The following is a 25,226-nucleotide window of genomic DNA, read 5'->3' as shown; positions in this document are numbered from 1 at the left end:
GCGCGCACAGACACACACACAAGCACACACCGACATACACACGCGCGCACACACAGCCCACTCCACTTTTCAGACGCCCACTCCCCCACACACACTCTCCTCCCCTAAACATACTTCCACCCACTCACCATCTGTAGCCTCCCTCCCTCCGGTTCGCCCCCTCCCCGCTCGCCCGGCTCCCCCTCCCCAAGAAGCAGACCTGCCCCGCGGGCCGCAGGGACCCCAGCCAGACGCTCGGGTCGTGCGCGCCGCACTGACCTCTGCCCGCCCGGGAAACTAACAAAGGCGGCGCGCGAGCCCGGCCCCGGGAGCGGAGAGCGGCGGCCGCGGGGCGCGCGAGCCGGGGCCGGGCGGGCGAGCGCCGAGAGGGGGCCGCTCCGGAGTCGGGAGGCGGCGGCGCCGGACGACGCGGACCTCAGGCGGCGCGCGCCGCTCGGACGCCGCGAGCACCATGGGCTGCTGCACCGGGCGCTGCTCGCTCATCGGCCTCTGCGCGCTGCAGCTGGTGAGTTTCTGCCCCGGCTCCCTCCGTCGGCCCTCACCCTTCCGGCCAGCAGCGGGCAATCGCCCGGTGGCCCTGCCCTGCGCGAGGGCGCGGTCTCCCCGGGGCCCCGGGCTCCCGGCGTCGCCACGCGGTCCAGGGGCTACTGCCCCGGGGCGCCCGGGGAATGAGCGACTCCCCCGCCCCTGGGCTGACCAGCGGGCTTTAGCCCCTCCGCCTTCCCGCTGAAGTTTCACGGGGGCTTGTGGGCTCTTTCTTCTCGGGATGGTTTCCAGTAACGTGGTGTCATCAGAAGGTGCGTGGGAATGCCCAGTCTTGGGGAGACGGGGTCGCGCCCCCCTCCCCAAGTCTTAGTTAAGAGTGAGGTATTCGTACCTTAAACGCGATTGAAAGCGGGTGTTTGAGGAGGCTTGGATCTCCAGGAAGGATAGGAGGTCGCGCTGTGTGTGTTTTGAAACAGGTTTCAGCCTCCAACCTTCCAATTTCTCTGTAGATTTTGTTGAAATGTGGCGTGTTCAGACAGCGACAGACTGACAGCTGTCTTGTGGGACAGAAGGCGTGGTGGCTTGCCAGGGAGTGCGTGGAGTGGGAAGTTGGGGACCAGAGCGGAGAGTGAAAGGGCTTTCAGTGTGGGACGAACACTTCTCTTGACATATGTCCTGTTGGGACTTAGACTGGCCCTGTGGTCCCTTGCATAGTCGCTTGAGGTCAAGGCCACAGACCGATGTGTGAGACATCTATGTGTGAGAGATTCATAGACATCTCCCTTTCATTACACTTAACGACAGACTCTTTAGATGCTATGTCAAGCGTTCTTCCAAGTGTTGTTTTTCAAAGTCACCAACATTAGCCTGTTTTGACTATCAGAAGGAAAAAGGTTTTTGGTGAGCTTGACTGCATAAGGTCAACCCTTGCAAGACTCGTTTACTGAGGGATAAAATAATGCTCTTTCTTTAATAGTTAGTCCTTGTACCCATGAATGTTTTAAGAGGTTTCACTTTTCTTCTTGCCTCAGTGTTTGACTCTCCCATTAAACCCTCACTTTAGAGGTTCTCTTCATTGTTTACATAATGTGTGCATAATTTATATATTTATAGATCTGAAATCAGTGACTCCTTTGCCTTAAATCTCTGGAACATTCCTTCTGTCCTGTTAAATAGGATGTATTTTCTAGAGTTTTCCTGAAAAATAATTTTAAAATTCTCTGGAACATGAATGCTTTCTTTCATTAAGGAAAGAAGGGCAGAGGATAATTTACACTTTGGTTGTAAGAAGTGGACATGGCTTATACGCTGGGAAAACAAGAAATATTTAGTCAGCCTTTGAGTATGCAAAATAGTAGATAGGCACACTGGATTGTATAATCTATAGTGGCATCATTCTTTCTGTTTTACACACAAATGATATGGAAGGGTTTTTGATACAGCAGATTTTTCAATGCAGTTATGGTGTCCTTAGTTGATATTGTACTTGTTTTGATGTTAATGTGTTTGGTATTTCATGTATCAGCCTGGAATGCCTCCATCTTCCACATACACCTTAATTGATAGAAATGCAACTTACTCCTCAAAGCTTATCTAAAATTTCCACCTTCTCTGTGGAGTCTTCCCTGGTGCTCCAGGTAAAATCAATCACTTCTTTTCCTTTAATTGCACAGTATATTGCTTTTTCCTCTGTGAGAATACATGTCATCCTCTTACGTTATTTTTAGTGATTTACACATTACTAGACTGTAAGCAGCCTGAGGATAAGGAGCAAACATTATTCATCTTTGCAAATCCTGCGGTTCTTTAGGAGTGCCTGTATTAGGAGCTGAAACATTTGGCTGAATTGATGATGGTAAATTAACATTTGTGATCCATATCGGGTTTTTACATGAACATTATTTTACCCTTAAAATTACCCTCTGAGGAAGGCAACCCATTTCTCTAGTTTGCAGAAGAGAAAGGTGATGCTTATAGAGTTCAAGGACTTCTTCAAATTAGTAGTTTTTAGATAGTAGAGACAGAGGACTGATGGTAAACATTTGATGATTAGGTCTTGAACAAACAAAACATATATGTATATATTACATTACTATATAATATGTTATAAATATTATATCTATTAAGGATGTATAGCAAATCAACCCTGAACATTCATTGGAAGGACTGATGTTGAAGGTGAAGTTCCAGTACTTTGGCCACCTGATTTGAAGAACCGACTCATTGGAAAAGACCCTAACGCTGGGAAAGATTTAAGGCAAAAGGAGAAGGGGGCAACAGAGGATGAGATGGTTAGGTTACCATCACCGACTCAATGGACATGAATTTGAGCAAACTCTGGGAGATAGTGAAGGACAGGGACGCCTGGTGTGCTGCAGTCTGTGGGGTCACAGAGTTGGACACGACTTAACGACTGAACACACAGCGCTCAGTTTGACAAATAATAATAATAAAATAGGGCTTCTCAGGCGGCACTAGTGGTAAAGAATCTACCTGCAAATGCAGGAGACACAAGAGACACGGGTTCGATCCTTGGGTTAAGATACCATGGAGTAGGAAATGGCAACCCACTCCAGTATTCTTGCCTGGAGAATCTCATGGACGAGAAGCCTGGCAGGCTGCAATCCATGGGGTTGCAAAGGGTTGGACACGACTGAGCGCGCGTGCACACACACACACACACACACTAATAAAATATGCAGTACCCTTGATTGTAAGTTCTACATAGCCGATTAATTCTGGCAGGATCTCTTTTGTTCCATGAATCTGATGAACCCTTTTCTAGGTTCAGTGATGTCTTCTTTCTGGATGGTCTCAATAGCACACTGCTGTCAAGGCTGCATCCTTGAAATGGTTTCAGCCTCTACTGAGGGCGTGGTGGGCAGGACTTGCATTCCAAGGACTGGGAAGGCAGGAGCCTCCCATTGCCTGGAGTCCCTCTTGACAATCACCTGGAGGTCAGGTCTGTTCCATGACCTCTGCCAGCATATGCAGATTCCTTGCTGAATTGGGTAATAGTTTTCAAGTACTGGAAAATTATTTTCTTCATTTCTTTTTTTAAACAAATCAACCACAGTCGATTTACAACATTGTGTCCGTTTCAGGGGTACAGCTTCAGATTCTTTCCCATTATACGTTATTACAAGGTAGTGAATAGAGTTCCCTGTGCTACAGAGTAAGTCCTTGTTTATCTATTTCATATATAGTACTGTGTATCTGTTAATCCCAGATTCCTAATTTATCTGCCCCACCCTTTTGCTCCTCTTGTAACCTTAAGTTTATTTTCTATGTCTGTGAGTCTGTTTGTTTTGTAAATAAGTTGAGTTGTATTTTTTTTTAAGATTCCACATATAAGTGATATCATATTTGTCTTTGTTTGACTTACTTCACTTAGTATGGTAATATCTAGTTGCATCCATGTTACTGCAGATGGCATTATTTCATTCTTTTTAATGCCCAAGTGATATCCCGTTGTGTGTGTGTGTGTGTGTGTGTGTGTGTGTGTGTGTGTATATATACCACATCTTTATCCATTCCTCTGTTGATGGATACTTCGGTTGCTTCTATGTCTTGCCAGTTGTAAACAGTGCTGCTGTGAACGCCGGGGTGCATGTATCTTTCTGAAGTAGAGTTTTCATTTTTTTTTCTGGATATATGTCCAGGAATGGGATTCCTGGATCATATGGTTATTCTACTTTTTTTTTTTTAAGGAACTTCTATACTGTTCTTTATTGGCTGTACCAATTTACATTCCTACCAACAGTGTAGGAAGGTTCCCTTTTCTCCACACCCTCTCCAGCATTTATTATCTGTAGACATTTTGTTGATGGCCATTCTGACCCACGTGAAGCGATACCTCATTGTGGTTTTGATTTGCGTTTCTCTAATAATTAGCAATGCAGAACAGCTTCTCATGTGTCTGTTGGCCATCTGTGTATCTTCTTTGCAAAAATGTCTATTTAGGTCTTTTGCCCATTTTTTGATTGGGTTGCTTCAGCTCTTTTGTGCTATTGGGAATATAATGACCTGACACATTTTAAGTTTAAGACACATTGCTAGAAAAAAGTTCTCTATCATTTTCTTAAGTCTAGACAATCAACAAAACAATGTTACACCCTGGTTTTTAACATTTGCCCATTTCTTTGGTGTAAATATTCCCACACTGGCCAATTTGAAGTAGACTATTACAAAGTCCTTCCATCATACAGATAAAATAAGCATGTGATAAGTGCAGAGTGTTAGTCACTCAGTCATGTCTTACTCTTTGCCACCCCATGGACTCCTTTGTCCATGGAATTCTCCAGGCAAGAATACTGACTTGGGTAGCCATTCCCTTCTCCAGGGCATCTTCCTGACCCAGGGATAGAACCTGGGTCTCCTGCATTGCAGGCAGATTCTTTACCATCTGAGTCACCAAGGAAGCCCTCAAATAAGCATAAATAACCTCAACAGCATAAAGAAAGTAAAACACAGTAAAATAATGAGGAAAGGATGTGCTTAAGATATTTTAGTAACCTCTGTTTTTTAATGCAATTGACTTAAAGTTTTTATTATTTATTTTAAAATAATGGTTAACAGCTGGCTCATTAAATTCCAAGTTTAACTCGATGAGCTGGTGTGAGCCTCCTCCAGCCTACCACCGGGTAGGACTCCCAGATCTAGTGTTCTTTCCACTGAATCCAGCTGTCTTTTTTCCCCTCTCATGTTTTTTTCTGCTCCCACCAACTGTTGGAAGGTGGGGGTTATGAAGCAACTGAAGGAAGTGTGGGTGTTGAGGGGGAATGGCATTCAGAGGACACATTTGCTGAAGAGAAGCTGAGTTCTGATGACTAAGTCACTGTGTGGACCATTAAAAGATGGCCCATTAACTCCTTCTAAAAGTTAAAGAAACAAATGAAAGGTTTTTATTATCTCATTCACTCGGCTTCTGACCTCCCCCCTCCCAGATGGGGGATATCATTAGAGAGAATTTACCATTTAAGGCTAGTGTATTTGAATGAGTTTTGGTTTGTAAAAAATCAGTCTCCATTCTGCTTCCTTTACTGCACTGCTCTGGCCACCTCCCATCCTTACTATGCTTCTAACCTCGAGCACGTTTGAGTGTTTGCCTCACATTTCACATTCATATTCCTAGTTTTGCTAGATGAGCTTGGAGAGAATAGGAAAAGCATGCCCATGGAAAACTGTGCAAAGTAAATCTTTTCTGAAAAAAACGGTTCCAGGTAACAGATTCATGAAGTCATCCAAGAACTTTAGACACATTTTTGAAGCCTGCTTTTAATTTTGCTTGTTTTAGAATAATATTTATATACATGTGAAAAACTTGATTGTGTGCTTTTAGTAAACTGTTTTAGTTGCCGCATTTAAAGGAGTCTTAATGGCATGTTTCTAAATCCAGAATTTCCTCCACATGCATTTCCAAGCCATTTTCTTTTCTTTTTCAAAAAATTAATTAATTTATTTTAATTGGAGGCTAATTACTTTACAGTATTGTAGTGGTATTTGCCATACATTGACATGAGTCAGCCATGGATGTACATGTGTTGCCCATCCTGAACCCCGCCCCCCCACCCCCCCCGCCCCCCCGCCCGACCTCCCTCCCCATCCCTCAGGGTCATCCCAGTGCATCGGCCATGAGCACCCTGTCTCATGCATCGAACCTGGACTGGTGATCTGTTTCACATATGATAATATACATGTTTCAATGCTGTTCTCTCAAATCATCCCACCCTCACCTTCTCCCACAGAGTCCAAAAGTCTGTTCTTTACATCTGTGTCTCTTTTGCTGTCTCGCATATAGGGTCATCATTACCATCTTTCTAAAGTCCATATATATGCGTTAGTATACTGTATTGGTGTTTTTCTTTCTGACTTACTTCACTCTGTATAATAGGCTCCAGTTTCATCCACTTCATTAGAACAGATTCAAATGCATTCTTTTTAATGGCTGAGTAATACTCCATTGTGTATATGTACCACAGCTTTCTTATCCATTCATCTGCTGGTGGACATCTAGGCTGCTTCCATGTCCTGGCTATTGTAAACAGTGCTGCAGCTTAGAGTTGTCTTGGTAAAGTGTTGAACTTAGCTTGGGATTGTACCCACAGAACTTTCAATGTCTTCCCCACATCACAGGGGCAGCTTTGTCCCTGGAGGTGGACATTACCAGGAAAGATTGATTGCATCTTGCATTCTATCACTTTATGGATAGGTGACTGCCATATTTTTATGAGGACTGAAAATTCCCAACTCTTACTTTCCATATTCACAGTAACAGGAATCTTTAGAGGATTTATAAAAAAAAACAAGCAACTTTTAACTCCATGATGGTCTCTATGTTTTTATTTTAGAGAACATCCTGTCAAATGAAATCAAGCTAGTGATTTTTCTTTCTCATCGTGAAAGATCAGTTAACTTTCTCTCTACTCCACATTCAGACCATCTGTGACCACATGTGTCACTGTGATGCTGAGACAAAAGGTGTTGAGAGGTGTCCTGGTGGCGTGGTTCTGGTAACATGTTTTTAAACTAAGTTTTATGAAATGAACCACTCAGTTATCATAGATATCTGGCAGTAAATGCAGAAATACATTTATTTTACTACATAGATAAACTGACACTTTTGTCTTAAGATTTTTTTTTTTAACAGCTTTTTCTCTTCTCCTGAACAATATAATTTGTAATCATTTAGTTTCTATTCTTTTTCTACATTTAAACCCTCTGGTTCATCTTACAAAACTTAGAAATAGTTAGGGAAATTAAATGTTTGTCTAATGAAGAGACTTTCGTTAAAATGTGATAGGTGTTAAAATCATTACAATATTCTGCATTAGCCGCTTTTCTACAAACTGGAATCCCTTTGTAGCTCTTTTGTTATTTATGTGTACAGAGTATCAAATTTGCTTAAGAAATGTGTTCTTATGGGCTTCTGTGTTGAATTGTTTTCCCCACAAATTCTTATGTTTGAGTGACCCCCATGGACTTTTGCTCACCGGGCTCCTGTGTCTGTGGGATTCTCCAGGCAGAAATAGTGGAGTAGGTTGCCATGCCTTCCTCCAGGGGAATCTTCCCAAGCAGGGATTGAACCTTCATCTCCAGTGTCTCCTGCATTACAGATGGATTCTTAACTGCTGAGCCATCGGGGAAGCACATATCAAGTGTTATTGTTTTTTTTTTAATTGATTAATTAATTAATTTTAATTGGAGGCTAATTACTTTACAATATTGTAGTGGTTTTCCTGGACAATTGTCCCTAGTTGTAACAAAATCATTTCCATTCTGATTATTTCCAAGAGGATAATCCTAATTATAAGATGCTTAAAAATAAATTGCTTTCTTTCCCCAGAACTTTAGTAGTACTTTCTTTTTTTAAAAAATGAATTGCTTTGTCTATGTTTTTTTCATTTTTCTCTCACAAATTTTACAATGTCCATTTTGGGTCTCAAGGAAGCGTTTGAACAATTATCCAGATTATATAAAAGAAGAATTTCAAATGTAAGCATAAGAAATTTTGAGTTAATATTACTTAAGATTTTGGCATTAGAGACTTATAACTGTGTGGTTTCTTTGCAAAAGTAGAAAATAAAGCAGGTTTATTGATGTATCTTTTGACAATTTTCTTAAGCATTTGTTTTCGTCAGTGAAGTATATCTTGCTTTAAAAAGCAGGATTCAAATGCTTAATAAAAAGTACTCTTTAGATAAAAATCAGAATGGAAAACACAAAATTCGAGGGCTTTCACAACAAGATGACAAATCCTAGAAGCATCTACCTTCCATTCTTCCCAAGGTCCCAAAGAATGAAGTGATAATTGTGATGGAAAGAAAAGTGGAACAGATAGATGACCAGCAAAATTGAGGAATCCAGGAAGATAAGAAGCAGAGCATATTTTATCAGAGTCTTAATAGATGTGTGTGTTGTGTGAGCACAGGTGTTATATGTTGGGCATAAATCCAACTCTATCCACTTGCCATGAGGAGCACTCTGGCATGGGGCTGAAGAACTGGGTCCCTTTTAGTGTTGCATTTTGAAAGTTAGCTAATGAGTATCATTGTGGAGATGACATGAAATAGGAGAATAAATGTATTAATCATTTTAAAAGTAAAGCTCATTCTTAGGTAAACTAGGATTTTTAGTAATTTAGACAGAAAATGACAAGATTAAGAAGAAAACCACAAATGGTTATTGTTTTAATTGCTTATTTTGATTTTCTTGTAATACTGTTTATGTTATACTTCAAAATAATTTTGACATTAATTTTGAAAAGAGATTTTTCACACAGTTTTGAAGATATTTTGAGTGTCAATTTTGGGAAACTATTTGACAAATATTTGATGAAGTTAAAGTGGACCTTCTTTCTTAGGTGCATCAAAAATTCATGCTTTTAATGCACATTTACACTAATTGATGTTAATGTGTGTGAATCTTCATGCATTTATAACAGAATGCAACATTAGACTAAAAGATAGCACTTCATCAAAGATTCGTATTCAAAATGCCAGTTAAATTGTGGAACAAACAAATGACATAGCACAAACTATCTAATTTATATTTTTATTTGACATATTTGGCAGATACTAAAATAAAACAGGAGATAGACCCTAAATGTCCTTTACTGAAACATTCTTTTTTGAATTAACCTTTGTCTGTGTATAGTTGACTTACAATGCTGTGTTACTTTCTACTGTATGGCAAAGTGTATCAGTTATACATATACATGTATCCACTCTTTGTTAAATTCTTTGTAGGTGTAGGTAAAGTATTGGAGAACAGATATTTTAAGATGGGCATGCTGCTGCTGCTGCTGCTGCTAAGTTGCTTCAGTTGTGTCTGACTCTGTGCGACCCCATAGATGGCAGCCCACCAGGCTCCCCAGTCCCTGGGATTCTCCAGGCAAGAACACTGGAGTGGGTTTCCATTTCCTTCTCCAATGCATGAAAGTGAAAAGTGAAAGTGAAGTTGTTCAGTCGTGTCTGACTCTTCGAGACCCCATGGACTGCAGCTTACCAGGCTCTTCCATCCATGGAATTCTCCAGGCAAGAGTACTGGAGTGGGTTGCCATTGCCTTCTCCGAAGATGGGCATAGTAAAAAAAATAAATCAGATGAAAACCTTGAGTTTTACTGGCTCACAGAATTAGGGAAGGTGAAATCCTTGAACTAGTAGATTGTTCTGTTTAACTGTTGTTAAGAGCATCCCTAGTTCCTCAATTTGGAGAATTATCTGAATTAGGGTTTCCTAGGTGGGGCAATGGAGAAGGAAATGGCACCCCACTCCAGTACTCTTGCCTGGAGAATCCCATGGACGGAGGAGCCTGGTAGGCTACAGTCCATGGGGTCGCTAAGAGTCAGACACGACTGAGCGACTTCACTTTCACTTTTCACTTTCATGCATTGGAGAAGGAAGTGGCAACCCACTCCAGTGTTCTTGCCTGGAGAATCACAGGGACAGAGGAGCCTGTTGGGCTGCTGTCTATGGAGTCGCACAGAGTCGGACACGACTGATGCGACTTAGCAGCAGTAGCAGCAGCAGGTGGAGCAATGGTAAAGAAACCGTCTGCCAATGCAGGAGACAGAAGAGATGGGTTTGATCCCTGGGTCTCAAAGATCCCCTGGAGGAGGGCGTGGCAACCCACTCCAGTATTCTTGCCTGGAGAATACTGAGGAGCCTGGACAGAGGAGCCTGGTGGGCTGCAGTCCAGGGGGTTCGCAAAGAGTTGGACACGAATGAAGACACAGCACACACACATCTGTTTTTTGGGAAACAGAGATGAGGGTGAAGGCCGGTGAGCAAGCAGGAGTGGTGGTACTAACAAGGGCTCTGACTGCAAAAATTAAAGGGTCTTTTGTTAAATGAAGGAGGGGCAAGATCATGGCAATGTTGATGAACTTGTTCTGTTTTTCTAGATTTTTTTTTTCCCTGCATAGAGGACCACTCCTTAGAATGGTTTTCCTGATTAATTTCATTAAGTAGAATTATATGTTTGAGTTTCTTCACTCTGTCTACAGGTACTTGCACTAAGAATGGCTTCATACAGAGGCCCAGTTCCTTTATTAACAGGTATTGAAATAGGATTGTAGCTATTCCAAGAGGTATTGGAATATGCTTGTAGCTATCAGATTCTTGTAAGAGATAGGAACTCAATGGATGGGATGATAAGTTTTAAATTTATTTCTGACGGTTTCTCTCGATTGCAGTCATTAGAGACATGGTTGGAGTTTGGTATTGATTAATATATGGTGTAATAAGTGCTTGCATGTGGGAAATCCCAGGCAACAGAGGTTGATTGGTTAATTGGTTAATTAAGGTACAGAGTGGAATGCTCAGTACTCAAGTTGTGTTTCCTGTCCTGATAACTAGCTGTGACTGATCATAATTAAGAAACTGGGAAATATAAAATTCTCATTAGTGGCAACTCATTATCAATTTATATTTAAAATATAAATTCTTGATGAGGGAGCTCTTTCAAATTATAGTCTATGAAAGGTATCATATCTTAGCTTTGAGGGGTCCTTAAGTGGCAACCCACTGGAGTATTCTTGCTGGGAAATCCCATGGACAGAGAAATCTGGTAGGCTACAGGCCATAGGGTCACAAAGAGTTGGACATGAATGAGCAGCTCTCATTGTTTTCTAAGAAATGGTCTGCTGCTGCTGCTGCTAAGTCGCTTCAGTCGTGTCTGACTCTGTGTGACCCCATGGACGGCAGCCCACCAGGCTCCCCTATCCCTGAGATTCTCCAGGCAAGAACACTGGAGTGGGTTGCCATTTCCTTCTCCAATGCATGAAAGTGAAAGGTAAAACTGAAGTCGCTTAGTCGTGTCCGACTCTTAGCGACCCCATGGACTGCAGCCCACCAGGCTCCTCCATCCATGGGATTTTCCAGGCAAGAGTACTGGAGTGGGGTGCCATTGCCTTCTCTCTAGATCTGTCTTTATCACTATAACAAGTCAATGTCTGAATCTTCAATACCGAAGACCCTGATGTTGGTTCTTAAACTTTCTCTGAGAATGGAAATTTTTACAAGTAGCCAAATCCTCCTTATATTTAAGTGGAACTTCTCATGCTTGATTTCTGTTCTGTCTTCTATATATTTGCCTTTTATCTGGATGATGAGTAGCAGCTGGAGGCAGTATCGTACTAGGGCCAGCTCATACCAACCGGGGAAAATTTACTGTTATGTTTCCAGAAATTCTGTGAGCCAGTTGTTAAGTGCAGCCTTTATTAAACATTAGTATAGTTATATAAATTTTAAATTATATTAAAAGCAGAAGTAATAAGTATCCCAAATTCAATCCTTCCTAATTATTTTACTGCACTGCTCTGTTGTCTGTACTTCAGGGGTGATTTTACATCTATGATGGTATGGTAGAAATCCTGTGTAACACTGTTCTGCTCAGCATCACTTTCCAATTCTACAGCCAGTGACATCATATCGGTAGCTCAAAATCTATTATGGTGTAAGTATTCACATCATAGAGATACACAAACTCCAATCAGGGCCCTCCTCTCACCCCCCAGAACCAGTTACTAATGATTTACCAACTGCCACTGGGATGGGGCTCTCATAGAAGAAAGCCTGTTTTTTTCTTGGGCATGTAGGGAACTGATTTATAAGCTCTTAATGGAACGAATTAATGCTTGAGTAAAAAGTATGTTTCCTAACCTAAATGTTTTATTTAATGCTTCCAGTGCCTGTGCAAAATTGCATACACAATGGAGAAGTTTTTATTTTCAAAAATTCCACTATGAACTCCTTTTATTGCAAAAGCTTTCGGACCTCCTGAAACATTGGAGTTGATAACTGGTTTGTGACTAAATGATCCAGAGTTGATCATGGTTTCACTTCTGGGTGACTCCAGCGGTCCTACCTTTTTGGCACCAGGGGCCTGTTTCTTGGAAGACAGTTTTTCCACAGACTGGGGGTTGGGGGTGGTTTGGGGATGATTCAAGGACTTTGCATTTATTATGCACTATATTTCTATTATGATTACATCAGCTCCACCTAGGATCACCAGGCATTAGATCTCAGACACTGGGGACCTCTGGACTAGACTCTAGAATCCCCCACTGAGAGGAAAGTTGTTTCTGCCTGATCAGTGATGCTGGATTCCTGGGGCAGGAGGAGGACTTTGTTCTGAGCCCAGCTGCCCCACCTGTCTACTTGTTGGTCCTCACATCTTCCCCAGGGCTGTGAAGTCCTTCAGTCAATGACAAAAAGAGCAAAATGCCCTCTTCCACCAGGGTTGGGATGAGCTTCAATTTTCTATTGTCCCCACATTGAAATACTAAATATTCGATCTTGCAGGAGATTGGAAAAAGGTGATTTGCTTGTTTGTGTGTGTGTTAGTTGCTCAGTCGTGTCTGACTCTTTGCGACCCCACAGATTGTAGCCTTTCAGGCTTCTCTGTCCATGGAATTCTTCAGGCAAGAATATTTGAGAGCACACTAAAATATGTTCGGCTCATAAAGTTTATTTCCTGAATTTTAAAAAGTAATCATTGTTACAATTTCGAATAAAACCCTGTTGCTCCCTAAGTTCTCTTGTTTCTTTCTTATAGCACCTCCATGAAGCAGATGTTGATATTTTTTTCCATTTACTGATGAGAAAACTAAAATATGGAGACATTCTGCTATATATTGAAATCGTATATTAGGATATGGCTTAAGCCATCCCAAAAAAGCATATTAAAAAGCAGAGATGTCACTTTGCTGATAAAGTTCCATGTAGTCAAAGCTATGGTTTTTCCAGTAGTCATGTATGGATGTGAGAGTTGGACCATAAAGAAGGCTGAGTGCTAGAGAACTGATACTTTTGAATTGTGGTGTTGGAGAAGACTCTTGAGAGTTTCTTAAACAGCAAGGAGATCAAACCAGTCAATCCTAAAGGAAATCAACCCTGAGTATTCATTGGAAGGATTGATGCATAAGCTGAAGCTCCAATATTTTGACCACCTGACAAGAAGAGCTGACTCATGGGAAGACCCTGATGCTGGGAAGGATTGAGGGCAAGAGGAGAAGGGGAGATAGAGGATGAGATGGTTGGATGGCATCGTCAACACAATGGACTTGAGTTTGAGCAAACTTTGGGAGATAGTGAAGGACAGGGAAGCCTGGCGTGCTGCAGTCCATGGGGTCGTAAAGAGGCAGACACGATTTAGTGACTGAACAACAACTAAGCCATCAGAAATGAGGATAACAATTTTTTGTGTGTGTTACCTTAAGACTGAATTTAAAAAGAGAGTTGTTTCTATGGGTTCAGGCCAAACCTGCTGGAAAGAGTAGTTATTTAAGCAAGCTGTTTCTTTACATAAAATGTGATTTTTAAACCATGATCAAAGTGACTTAAGTAACATGAAGCAGCATTGCAGACTTCTTTTCTCTTCCATTTCTGTTAGTAGAGGTGGCTCTCTTCATGATGGATAGGTATTTTTAGAGTCTCTCAGGAGGCACCCCAATTTATCCTGAAACAAAGAAATGAAATGCAAGGTTTATACACACCAGATATTCTACAGTTTTTGCATGCTCTACTTTCTTCAACAGATGAACCACTTCTGATAATGCTTGCACTGTCCAGATAGAATCTTCTAATACCATTGGGACCTCTACTAACAACTATCCTTTCTCTCTCTCTAGGACTTGAAGCCACGAATCCTTTTTGCTTTCTGATGGGAAACTCTTTCCTGGCCTGGGAGGGTTTGATTGCCAAAGATCTAAATATTGCAGCCACATCATTGACTGAGTGTCTTAAATGCAGAGCCAATTAGGGGAAAGCATTAGATAAAGCCACTGACCCATTAGGAAGCCTGCAAAGGTTCCTCACAGCCTTTTCATCTAACAGAGAGCTGTGGTTGGGAATATAGATGGAGTCATCCTCAGGGATCTGTCTGTTGAAGCGTTTCACAAGTGGGAGACTTCACGTTTTGTAACATTTCACGGACTACACCATACAGAGGCGCATTGGTCATCTATTATTAATATGTTAGTTTGACTAGTCCTAGAGTGTCTTTGTACACACTTTTTAACTCCTTCACTACTGATGATACTTTTACTGGAAGGCAGGGATTTGGGGGTATTAAGATATAAATAATGGCTCAATTTTCTTTCAAGACAACACAAGTACAAGATATTGTTTTTCTTGGTTTATTTTTCTTTATTAATAATAAACTAGCTTGGTATTTTAAAATGTGGATGGATTCTAATTCATGATGTTTTATTTTTGTTCTATTGTATTGAAGAAATTATACTATTTGCATGTTTTAGAGGACCATACTAAAGCTGAAGAGATAATTAAATGTATTTTAGACATCTAAGTTTTATATTTTTTATATTTTTAGTCATCATAAAATTTAGTTTGATTTTGAAATGTTGATTAAAAAAACAATGAAAGGTTTAAAATGTCCTTTAGGAGAATGGTAGTTCAAGCTCTTTTTTATGAGTAGAAATACACTTCTTTATTTAATATGTATTTTGTATTATGTTTAATTAAGTCATCTGAAGTTTAGATTTGGGTCCAGTTTCACCTGCATTGCCTGCGTGCTTTCCATGACCTGTAATGAAAGGAAAAGCAGCAGAGAACCATCTCTCCACAGGCATCAGAATTACACTCATGGACAAGTAGCCACAGTTTTCTCCAAGGTGCTGAAGTGAGTACCCGAGGCTCACCTTATGGAGGGGAATTCACAGCCGCATGACGAAATTAGTGCTGCAAAGGCAGCATTTAATGCGATGTACCTTAACCCAATATAGCAGTGGAAAGTCAGATGATACTAGGAATAGATTGTCTGGATTGCAGTAAATATGAGTGAAAAAATAGTGCAGTAAGTCATGGCAGATTTCATAAGCTTCATCTGTAACCCTGAGGAATCAAATCCTTGGACATTTCTGGGAGTTCTTGGTAATTGGACTTATTTTTTCCCATCACATTCAAATATAGGGGGAATGATGTTTTTGACAGGGTTAAACTACATATTCATGTATAAACTCCATTGCATGCAGCAGTAACACTTTGCAAGAAAGTCCTGGAGATAAGAATTTGAACAGTAATAAACAACAGACAAAAGCCAAATCAGCAGTGTAATATTCTTTAAGCAGCAAATATTGCAATGCATAAATGTAAGCATGATATGTAGCAATCCTGTCTAGGCAGTGTCGATCAGATATATTTAAACAAACAAAAAAAGGTGATAGTTTCATATTTCTCAGAGTGAAACATTTTGAGAAATGTATAGTTCAACTTCAAGGGAATGCTAATTCAGAAATTGTTCAGAAAGAAAAATGAAGATATTTGGATTGTTTAGCTTAATGGTGGATTATTAGCATCACAAGGAACTGTTGCAGAATGCTGAAAGGAAAATACCCTCCTCCCACCCCATCTTCTACTACTTCCATCTCTGTTTCCTTCATCCCTGGAATCCTTGTTCTCCTCCACCTATTCTGATCCACCTGTTACTGAGTCAATATTGACAGAATAGTAGGTATGTCATTTTCAGCCCTTTACTTGGTTACAGTTAAAGACTTTAAGTCATATGTGTGAAACTCTATTTCTTTTTAAAAATTAATTAATTGACAATTAATTAATTTTCATCTTTTACCTCACTGGGTCTTTGTTGCTGCCCTGGGGCTTTCTCTGGTTGCGGCGCTCCAGCTTCTCATTGCAGTGGCTTCTCTCGTTGTGGAGCACACAGGCTCTAGGCGTGCAGGCTTCAGTAGTCGTAGTGCATGGGCTTAGTTGCTCCACAGCATGTGGACTGGGGATTGAATCTATATCCCATGGATTGGCAGGTGGATCCTTAACTACTAGACCACCAGGGGAGTCCACGTAAAACTCTATTTCTTAGAAGCAGAAAGAATGAAAGATAATGATATGGCAAGATGCTAATAATACAGCAAGAGACACTTGGACACCTTATCAGATGGTCCTTTATTCCTCCTTGCCCGCTTGGTTCCTAGGCTTTCTTGGTGCTTCCCAAGATCTGATAACTGCCAGCTTGTGCTTCTAACCTATATTATTGCACCGGGCCTGTTCATATAATAAGATGCAGTTGATGATAACTTAGCACCGTGTTTAGTTACATCTGTTGCTCGTGCTTTCTGCATCCATCTCTTCCTGCAGACAAAGATGCAGACACTGAGGTTGACATACTGGCGTTCAGCCTGGAGACCCTCCCTCTGCCGACCCCAGCTGCAGCTTTATCTGTTCAGCTGTCCATTATGATGGTAAAATTACAGCCTAATGGTGTCTGCGCTGCTGCTCCTGCGACCACCATCTGCCTGTGTCACGTCGTGAATGCTCTCCTCAGTTGTATTTTTGTGAGCGTGACACTCTTGTGGAGGCTCTCAGAGGCCACCTGGAGCAGTGTTTTATGATCTGGACTTTCCCACCCATGTAGCTGAGGAAGGAGCCGTGTGAAATTTCCAAAACAGCCACTTCCTTGACATAAGAGAAAAGTGGTATCAGAAACTCACACCTTATGGCAGTGCATGGTGGTTAAAACAGGTGCATAAAAGGTGCTATTACAGAAAACCAGTTTGACATTAATTTAGGTGCACAGGTGATCAGTCTTTAACTGTCTACTTCCCACATCATTGTTTAAAATGACTACTTGAGAGTAGTCAAGTAGTCAAGCTCCTGCTGTCAAGTAGGAGCTTGAGAGTAGATGTGTGTTTCTTTCTGCCACTCCGTTTGCTTTTCACTGCAGTGTAAAGCCACGGTGGTGACTACTCTGTAATTACACTCCTCTACCAAATGGCTGCATGAGCAAACTCGGTATCACTTTTATCTGAAGAAGTTGTGAAGTGTACTGGAAGGAGATTTTAGAAATTGTTTCTGTGATGATTTAAAGAATAGAATAGATTGAGGCTACTTTTGTCTGAAAGGATTGATTCAGCCTGTATTAGTGTTCTCCAGGGGACTAGAACCATTATAATATGTATTTGTATATCTTTATATATATATATATATATATATATACACACACACACACACATGTATTATAAATGTATATGAGGAAATTTATTACAGGAATTGATTTATGTGATTATGAAGGCTGAGAAGGCCCCACCTGCTGTTGGCAAGCTGGAGAACCAGGAAGACTGACGTCCAAGGACAGGAGAAGATAGATATTCTAGCTCAGGCAGAGAGAGCAATTTCTCTCTTTCTTAGCCCTTTTGTGGGGCTTCCCTGGTGGCTCAGATGGTAAAGAATCTCCCCACAATGACAGAGACCCGGGTTTGATTCCTGGGTTGGGAAGATCCCAAGGAGAAGGGAATGGGAACCCACTCCAGTATTATTGCTTGGAGAATTCCATGGACAGAGGAGCCTGTTGGCCTACAGTCCATGGAGTCACAGAGAGTCGGACATGACTTCAGTGATGGAGCATACATGCGCAAAGCAGAGGAGAGAATCAAGCTCTGCATTGTGAATGTCTAGACTCAGATTCTTTCTACTACTCTGCTGACAAAGCTTATTTGTGTTTGCTATCCGTTGCATTTAGATGATGTCGAAACCTGGGAAACTCTGACCCAGGGAGACTGACTTGAGTAATGCCTTCTTTCAAATAGGTAATGTGAACTACCTTAGCATATCTGTGCCCAGGTAATTTGATTTCTGCACTGTGGGCCTACACTTGTTTTCTTATCTGGTCACATGAGCCCTCTTTGCTGCTATCTGAAAAGCGTCCCGTATACAACATCTGTCACTGTCATTCTGCCCTGGGGCTCAAAGGTCACCTCTACTATCATAGGATTGGTGTAATATGTAGACAGATATATTCCCTTTAATTCTGCAATCTAGAAGACCATTGTTCGATAAGCCCCCTGTCCATAGTGGGTAAGTATAGCTTGAAACTTTCCTAATATGGCAATACTATTGTACATCAGCTTACCTAGGCTTCCAAAAACTATTTTCAACCCCAATGAGGGCCATGCAACCACATTCAAACACTTCTTAGCAACAGAGCTCTTTGGTAAACTGAAAATTGCCCAGTTTATGGAATTTTCTCTCTATCTTATAGTTTCTCATATTCCAATTCCCTAGAAAATTGCTTTGAGAAAAATGAGACAATATATCTCTGGAGTGGTCCATTTTTTTTTTTTTTCATTCTACTGTGAAGCTGGGTATGCAGTCCTAATTATCTTTGACCATGTTCCTTTTTGAAGGAGATATTCTCTTCTAGTTTATTCATACATCATAACAAAGTGTACAGGCTCTAAAAACAAGCTTTGGGACATTCATCTTTAATACATAAATATGTAGACTTTATTATCACATTTCTGAACATTTCAGCACTTACAAGCTATGTGGGTCTACCCGCAGATATGTTTTTCCTATCACAGCCTTATAATGTCAATTATACTCTATTGTAAGTTAATTCAGGTCAACAACTTTGACTCGTGTGGCATTTGATAATCTCATTAATGTTGCTGACTGCCTCTGTATGAAAGACCCCAGCATGTACATAATTAAACATTCTCATCAGATTCACTATTTCATGAGAAGTCATAAAAAAGAAAACTTGAAGCAAAACTGACCCATTTATCTTCTAAAATTTTCTATGTACTTTAGATTAAATAAAATTTAAAAAATTAAAAAAAAAAAAGTAAAACAAAAAGTAATACTTAACATTGAAGTACAAATCACAGAGTCAGACATGACTGAGCAGCTAAGCACAGCACAGCGCAAATAATCCGAAACAGTTTAATTTTATTTTACTTCATGTGGAGGACTTCATGCTTTTCTCTGTTGTTTGGTAACCCAGATATCAAGTTTTTATTTTGAGCACATATGTGATATTAGTATTATAGTACTGAAGTTTAGAAAGCCTTGTGAAATCATTTATTCTTCCTGTTCTTTTGAAAATTTGTGATAAGCTTAAAAACTGGTCTTAAAAACCTAATTAATATTTTTAGATGTCACTCATAAAAACATACATATTTCTTCTGTTTTCTTAGCATCAAACATGAAACATATTCAGAGTATTCTCTCTAACATTTTTTCCAAAGTAGTTACAAGCTGTTTTAGTTTTAGTTAGAAACAATGCAGAGACAAAGGTCAAATGATAAATCTCAGCAGATGTGCTTCTGCCAGGGTTGGAATGCAGCATGAATAAGATTTACTGTGACCCAGACTTTCAACAGAATAGCTCATAACAGCAAGAGAGGGCCACAAATGAGGTGTTTTCTCTTTTATTGCACTCAACTCTTTGACTTATTTGTTCTTACTGTTGTCTTTAAACCCAAGGTTTGTGGCAGACCCAGAGACTGGGAATTTCAGAAAGAAAGCTTTACATGGGACTGACTCAAGGAGCAAATGGAAAACATCTTGGTATGGTTGTCTGGGATCCAGTAGCAGGGTGTGCCTAAGTGCTAAGGCATTAAACAAACACCAGCTCTGGCCTGGTAGTATTAGGAGGCATGCAAGTTACGGTGAGGTAAGAATTTCAATACGATTTTATCCAGGTCAAGAATGTAATGTTTTCATAATACTCTATTTTCCATGTAGTAAAGAACTACCAAGGGTTGTGTTTTATTTATTTATTTTTTTAAGAAAATGGTAGATTTTAATTCAACCACACCAATGACTATAGTGAATGTTATTGGTGTAAACATAGGGACTGTAAAATCATATGAAGTAAGAAGACCCAAATATATACTTTATACAAGAAACTACAAGAAGGGCTTCCCTGATAGCTCAGTTGGTAAAGAATACACCTGCAATGCAGGAGACCCTGGTTTGATTCCTGGGTTAGGAAGATCCTCTGAAGAAGGGATAGACTACCCACTCCAGTATTTTTGGGCTTCCCTTGTTGCTCAGCTGGTAAAGAATCCACCTGCAATGCACGAGACCCTGGTTCAATCCCTGGGTTGGGAAGATCCCCTGGAGAAGGGAAAGGCTACCCACTCCAGTATTCTGGCCTAGAGAATTCCATGGGGTCGCAAAGATTGAGTGACTTTCACTTTCACAAAAAACTGAGTTATCGTTCAGTCGCTAAGTTGTGTCTGACTCTTTTCGACCCCATGGACTGAAGCATACCAGGTTTCCCTGTCCTACACTATCTTCGACTGTTTAATCAAACTCACGTCCACTGAGTCAGTGATGCCATCCAACCATCTCATTCTCTGTTGCCTCCTTCTCTTGCCCTCAATCTTTCCCAGCATCAGGGTCTTTCCCAATGAGTCAGCTCTTTGCATTAGGTGGCCAAAGTATTGGAGCTTCAGCTTCAGTATCAGTGAGTATCCCTCCAATGAGTATTCAGGGTTAATTTCCTTTAGGATTGACTGACTTGATCTACTTGCTGTCCAAGGGACTCTCAAGAGTCAAATAATACAATAGATTTAAAATAAAGAATAAATAAAGTTATATGATGCACGTCTAAGGGTTGTATCTTAATATTTTCAGGATACTAAGGGGTCCATTGGTCCATTTGTATAATAGCACTAGAAAGGACATCGAGTCTTTTTCCTTTTTTAAAAATGATGTTTTAGAGATCATCCACCACAAGCTCTTTCTTCTGAGAAGAGAGAGAAATAATTTCCACTCTCCTGTTTCTTCAGAGGGTGAGCTGTGTTGCTGAACTCCTGTGGTTGTCAGCTTTCTGCTTTACCACACTTAGGGAAAGTCCACAAGGATCTGCGGTGAGCCCCAGGCAGCTTGCCTCCTGGCTGTGGTTGAAGGCTGGGTTACTCTGCTTGCAGAGCTCAGCCGAGCAATTCATAAAAATGTGTGGCTAATAGCAGAGGCAGTGACTGGTGGTTAAACGGTAGAAAAAAGTCTGCCCTCCAGCCAGCCTCATATGAAACAATGGGATCATAATGCTCTGAGGTAAGAAGTGCTCAGTGAATGTTTGTGGTGTATGTGAATAAAGGAGGGAAGAACAGATGGTCTTCTGGAGTGGAAGTGGGTCCTAAGTTCAGTAGGTCACTCCTTTCCTTTGGAATTCCCACAGCATCTCATCTCCCCTCGTTCTTCACCCTTCCGCTCACTTGGGACATTGGGACCTGTGTGGTGACATTTTGGCTGCCTTGGTGATGGGAGTGGGGGAGGGATGAGGTGCTACTGGCATTTAGGTTCCCGTAGGGCAGAGATGATCTGAAGGAATAGGAAGTCTTGCACAGTGAGAAAGTCTTCCCTAAAGTGATAACCAACACCCCGCCAAGAAGCACCGAATCTCCATCTGGGTTCTCTGATAGGAAGGTCAAAGACAAGAAGTCATCACTTCCTCAAGTAGACAAATATCTTGGTGGACATGTTGTTGTTCAGTTGCTCAGTCGGGTCCATCTCTTTTCAATCTGGTGGACTGCAGCATGCCAGACTTCTCTGTCCTTCACCATCTCCCGGAGCTTGCTCAAACTCATGTCCATTGCATCCCTCAGTGGTGATGTCATCCAACCATCTCATCCTCTGTCCTCCTCTGCTCCTCCTGCCTTCAATCTTTCCTAGCATCAGGGTCTTTTCTAATAAGTCAGCTCTTTGCATCAGGTGGCCAAAGTATTGGAGCTTCAGCTTCAGCATCAGTCCTTCCAATAAATATTCAGGATTGATTTCCTTTAGGATTGACTGGTTTGATCTCCTTGCAGTCCAAGGACTCTCAAGAGTCCTCTCCAACACCACAGGTTCAAAAGGATCAATTCTTCAACACTCAGCCAACATGGAACATTCAGAAAAAGATTTCCTGATGCTTAGCTAAAGCCCTTGAAAATTCACCCATTGGTATCTGCTCTGTCCTCCAAAGGAGTGGAGAGACCCATTAGCTTCCTGTAATGTTATTCGTACAACTCATTTACTGACGATCCCCATTCTGATTACTTTCCTCAGGGTTGGACAGGTTTGCTTTTGTCCTTGTTACGGTGGGAAATTTAGAACCTGACCCTGTCCTCTGACTATGGCTTGACTGTGCAGCTTTGCCAAAAAGATAAAAATATTTGGGGAAGATGGAATTGTGAGGTTGCCTGAAGAATGACAGAAGGTTGTGAAACGAAATGGTGAATATGTTATTTAATAAAGTTCTCCATGAAAAAAAAAAAAGCACATGGAGCCTTAGTGACTGAGGCTAACTTCTGACCTAGTCACAGCTGTTACTGTTATTTCTATGAATATAACCGAAGATTGTGTTTATCATTCTTGATTTTTATCAGCTGACCATTAAAAACTCCAATCTTAATCACATCAACCATTGACAATCAGAATTTCCATCATCAGGGATGGGCAAACTTTTCAGTAAAGAACCAGATAATAAATACTTGAGGCTTCTCAGGCTGGCTGGCCTCTGTGACAGCTACTTCCCTCTGACTTTGTAGCCAGAAAGCAACTGTGGACGTGACATAAATCCTTGAGTGTTGTTGTGTTTCAATTTTATGTTCTGTACAAAAATAGGTGATAGGCTATACTTGGCTCCTGGGCCACAGTTTTCCAAACCCTGTTCTGTACTTAAAGATTTATTAGATTAAAATCCAAACGTGGTACTTTATTTATTATGTCTGTTTATATTATTGTATTGATTTCAGCCAAATCATACAAACCATCTGAGCACCTCTTGAATTCTAATTACTCAAGTTCTGTTATTCAGTAAGAATTAGGTTCGTTTTCACTTTGTATCACCTAATATGTCACTTCTGTGCTTTTATCTAGTCATTCTTCATACCCAGAACAAAGAGGCCTTGCACAGAATAAAGCCAAAAATAGACCCTAACTATGTAGCAAGTTTTAGCTTACGATGACTAGCCATCTAAGTGATAAGTATTTGATTATAATAGTTTCATCATCAATTAATTCATGAATTCACACCAAAATTCCATTATGCACCACAATTATTTTTTTCTTTATAAGAATCATGAGGGGGTTGTGTGTATTTTCTCCCTGAAATCAAGATGTATGTCTATTACAAGTTCTTGCCATTCCACTCTATTAATGCCAACAAAACTATATTTCTCATATAAAACTGGCTTATAGTTAATTAACTCTTTACTCATATATTTTTGCAGTTTGCTGAAAGTAGATGAAATCTCATGAGTCCCACCCCTATACCTGCTCCTCTTGAGATATTTGCCCAAATGGGATTTTCATGCCATTGTAGCATGACTGTGCTTCTGAGGTCACAGTTATGGGTCTCTTAAAACCCTCTATCGGAGAAGGCAATGGCAACCCATTCCAGTACTCTTGCCTGGAAAATCCCATGGATGGAGGAGCCTGGTAGGCTACAGTCCATGGGGTCGCTGGGAGTCGGACACGACTGAGCGACTTCACTTTCACTTTTCACTTTCATGCATTGGAGAAGGAAATGGAAACCCACTCCAGTGTTCTTGCCTGGAGAATCTCAGGGACAGGGGAGCCTGGTGGGCTGCTGTCCATGGGGTCGCACAGAGTCAGACACAACTAAAGCAACTTAGCAGCAGCAGCCTCAAAACCCTCTATAGAGGAGGAAGAGTTAACAGGGTCTTAGCATCCTTCTTCCTTCTTAAGGACTTCCTGGATCACTGCTGATCTCCATCAGACATCCTGCAGACATTCCAAGTAACAGAAAGGTAAACTAAGAAGCTCATATCTAAGTTTGTCTTTATTTAATAGAGTATTCTCTGTATTAATTACCTGTTATAAATAAATAAACCTGAAATTTATGTGGCACAGGTGGCCAGAGAGTGGAAGTTAGTCATGTAAGTTTTTTTATCTGCATGAGGAATGAAATATGAAAACTAAGAGGGCCATCAACTTATTTTCTCTGGGGTAGCTTGCACTAGACATGTACTTGGCACTCATCTGTTACTCTTACACCAAATTGCATCCCTTTTGGGAAAAAGGATTTTCTGAAGCTGTGATAGTTCAGGGTTTTTCATAGTTGCAAGTGTGCCTGTTGTTACTTGTGTTGTTAAAGAGTAAAGCAGTGATGTGGTATTACAATAGGGAATGGGTCCAGGGAACTGAGCTCCACTGGGATTTGTACAGAGGCAATGTAGCATTTTAAAGGGAGATGAGAATCCAGGGAGTGGGTGAGAGAGGTGCTCTGTAGAGTTGGGGAACTGAAAAATTATAAACAATGGCAAGAGATAGTTGGTCCATGGGAAGGGTTTGCTGACTGCTGCGTATGATTGAATCCTGCTTTCTTTTCAGGTGTTGGCTGGAACAGACACTAAACTCTTGTAGCAACCTTGAGTTTTCTCAGGCAGGCACTTTAAGGGAAATTAGGGTCATCCTTGGGACGCAGCCTTGAGCTGTTAGAAACTGTGTTAGTGTTTGTTCAAGTCCTTGTAGGCCAAAGTTGACTGGCCTATTCAAGAAGCAGGCTCAGAGGAGCCTGGCTAGAATTTTCAAAGAGCATCTTTGTCAGCATCCTTCACTAATCACTAGTGAAGTTGGGTGCTGTGTATGATCTCTGATCGCCCCGAATCAGCTGTGATGATACTAAACTCTAGGATTCTGTACTGTGATACTATTCATTTGGGCCTGAGACCTGTACTGTAAAGACCATTACTTTTTAGATGCATGCTCTGAGGCAGTGTGTGGGGTGGGGAGGGGGGAGGCGGAGGAGTTCGGGGAAGTGTGTGCAGGGAAGTCTCTGGTTGCTTTACATATTTTGTGAGCTCAATTTTCTTTTAAGGTGTTTGGAATATTATTTCATGTTCCATCTTCATTTAAGTAGGAGTGAGTATGTAAATCTGAATTTTTTTCTGCCATTTTCCTCTAGTTGTAAGCTCCTTACTTCCACAGTCATAGACTGACTTCTTTCTTTTTTAAAATTATGTAAATCCT

General features: G+C 41.0%; 1 protein-coding gene across 2 annotated transcripts in view; it reads left to right on the top strand.

Annotated features, from left to right (window-relative positions):
• The first annotated feature begins 317 nt into the window (after positions 1-317).
• Positions 318-25,226, top strand: part of NKAIN3 (sodium/potassium transporting ATPase interacting 3) — a 537,384-nt gene continuing 512,475 nt past the window's right edge. For both annotated transcript variants that reach the window (XM_025265349.3, XM_025265348.3), the window contains exon 1: positions 318-505. In XM_025265349.3, coding sequence (XP_025121134.1) covers positions 452-505 — 54 coding nt within the window. In that variant the 5' untranslated portion in view covers positions 318-451. The remainder of the gene's footprint in view (positions 506-25,226) is intronic.

Source organism: Bubalus bubalis, chromosome 15 (genome assembly GCF_019923935.1).
Source record: "Bubalus bubalis isolate 160015118507 breed Murrah chromosome 15, NDDB_SH_1, whole genome shotgun sequence".
Classification (NCBI taxonomy): domain Eukaryota; kingdom Metazoa; phylum Chordata; class Mammalia; order Artiodactyla; family Bovidae; genus Bubalus; species Bubalus bubalis.
This window is presented reverse-complemented; position numbering and strand designations above follow the sequence as displayed.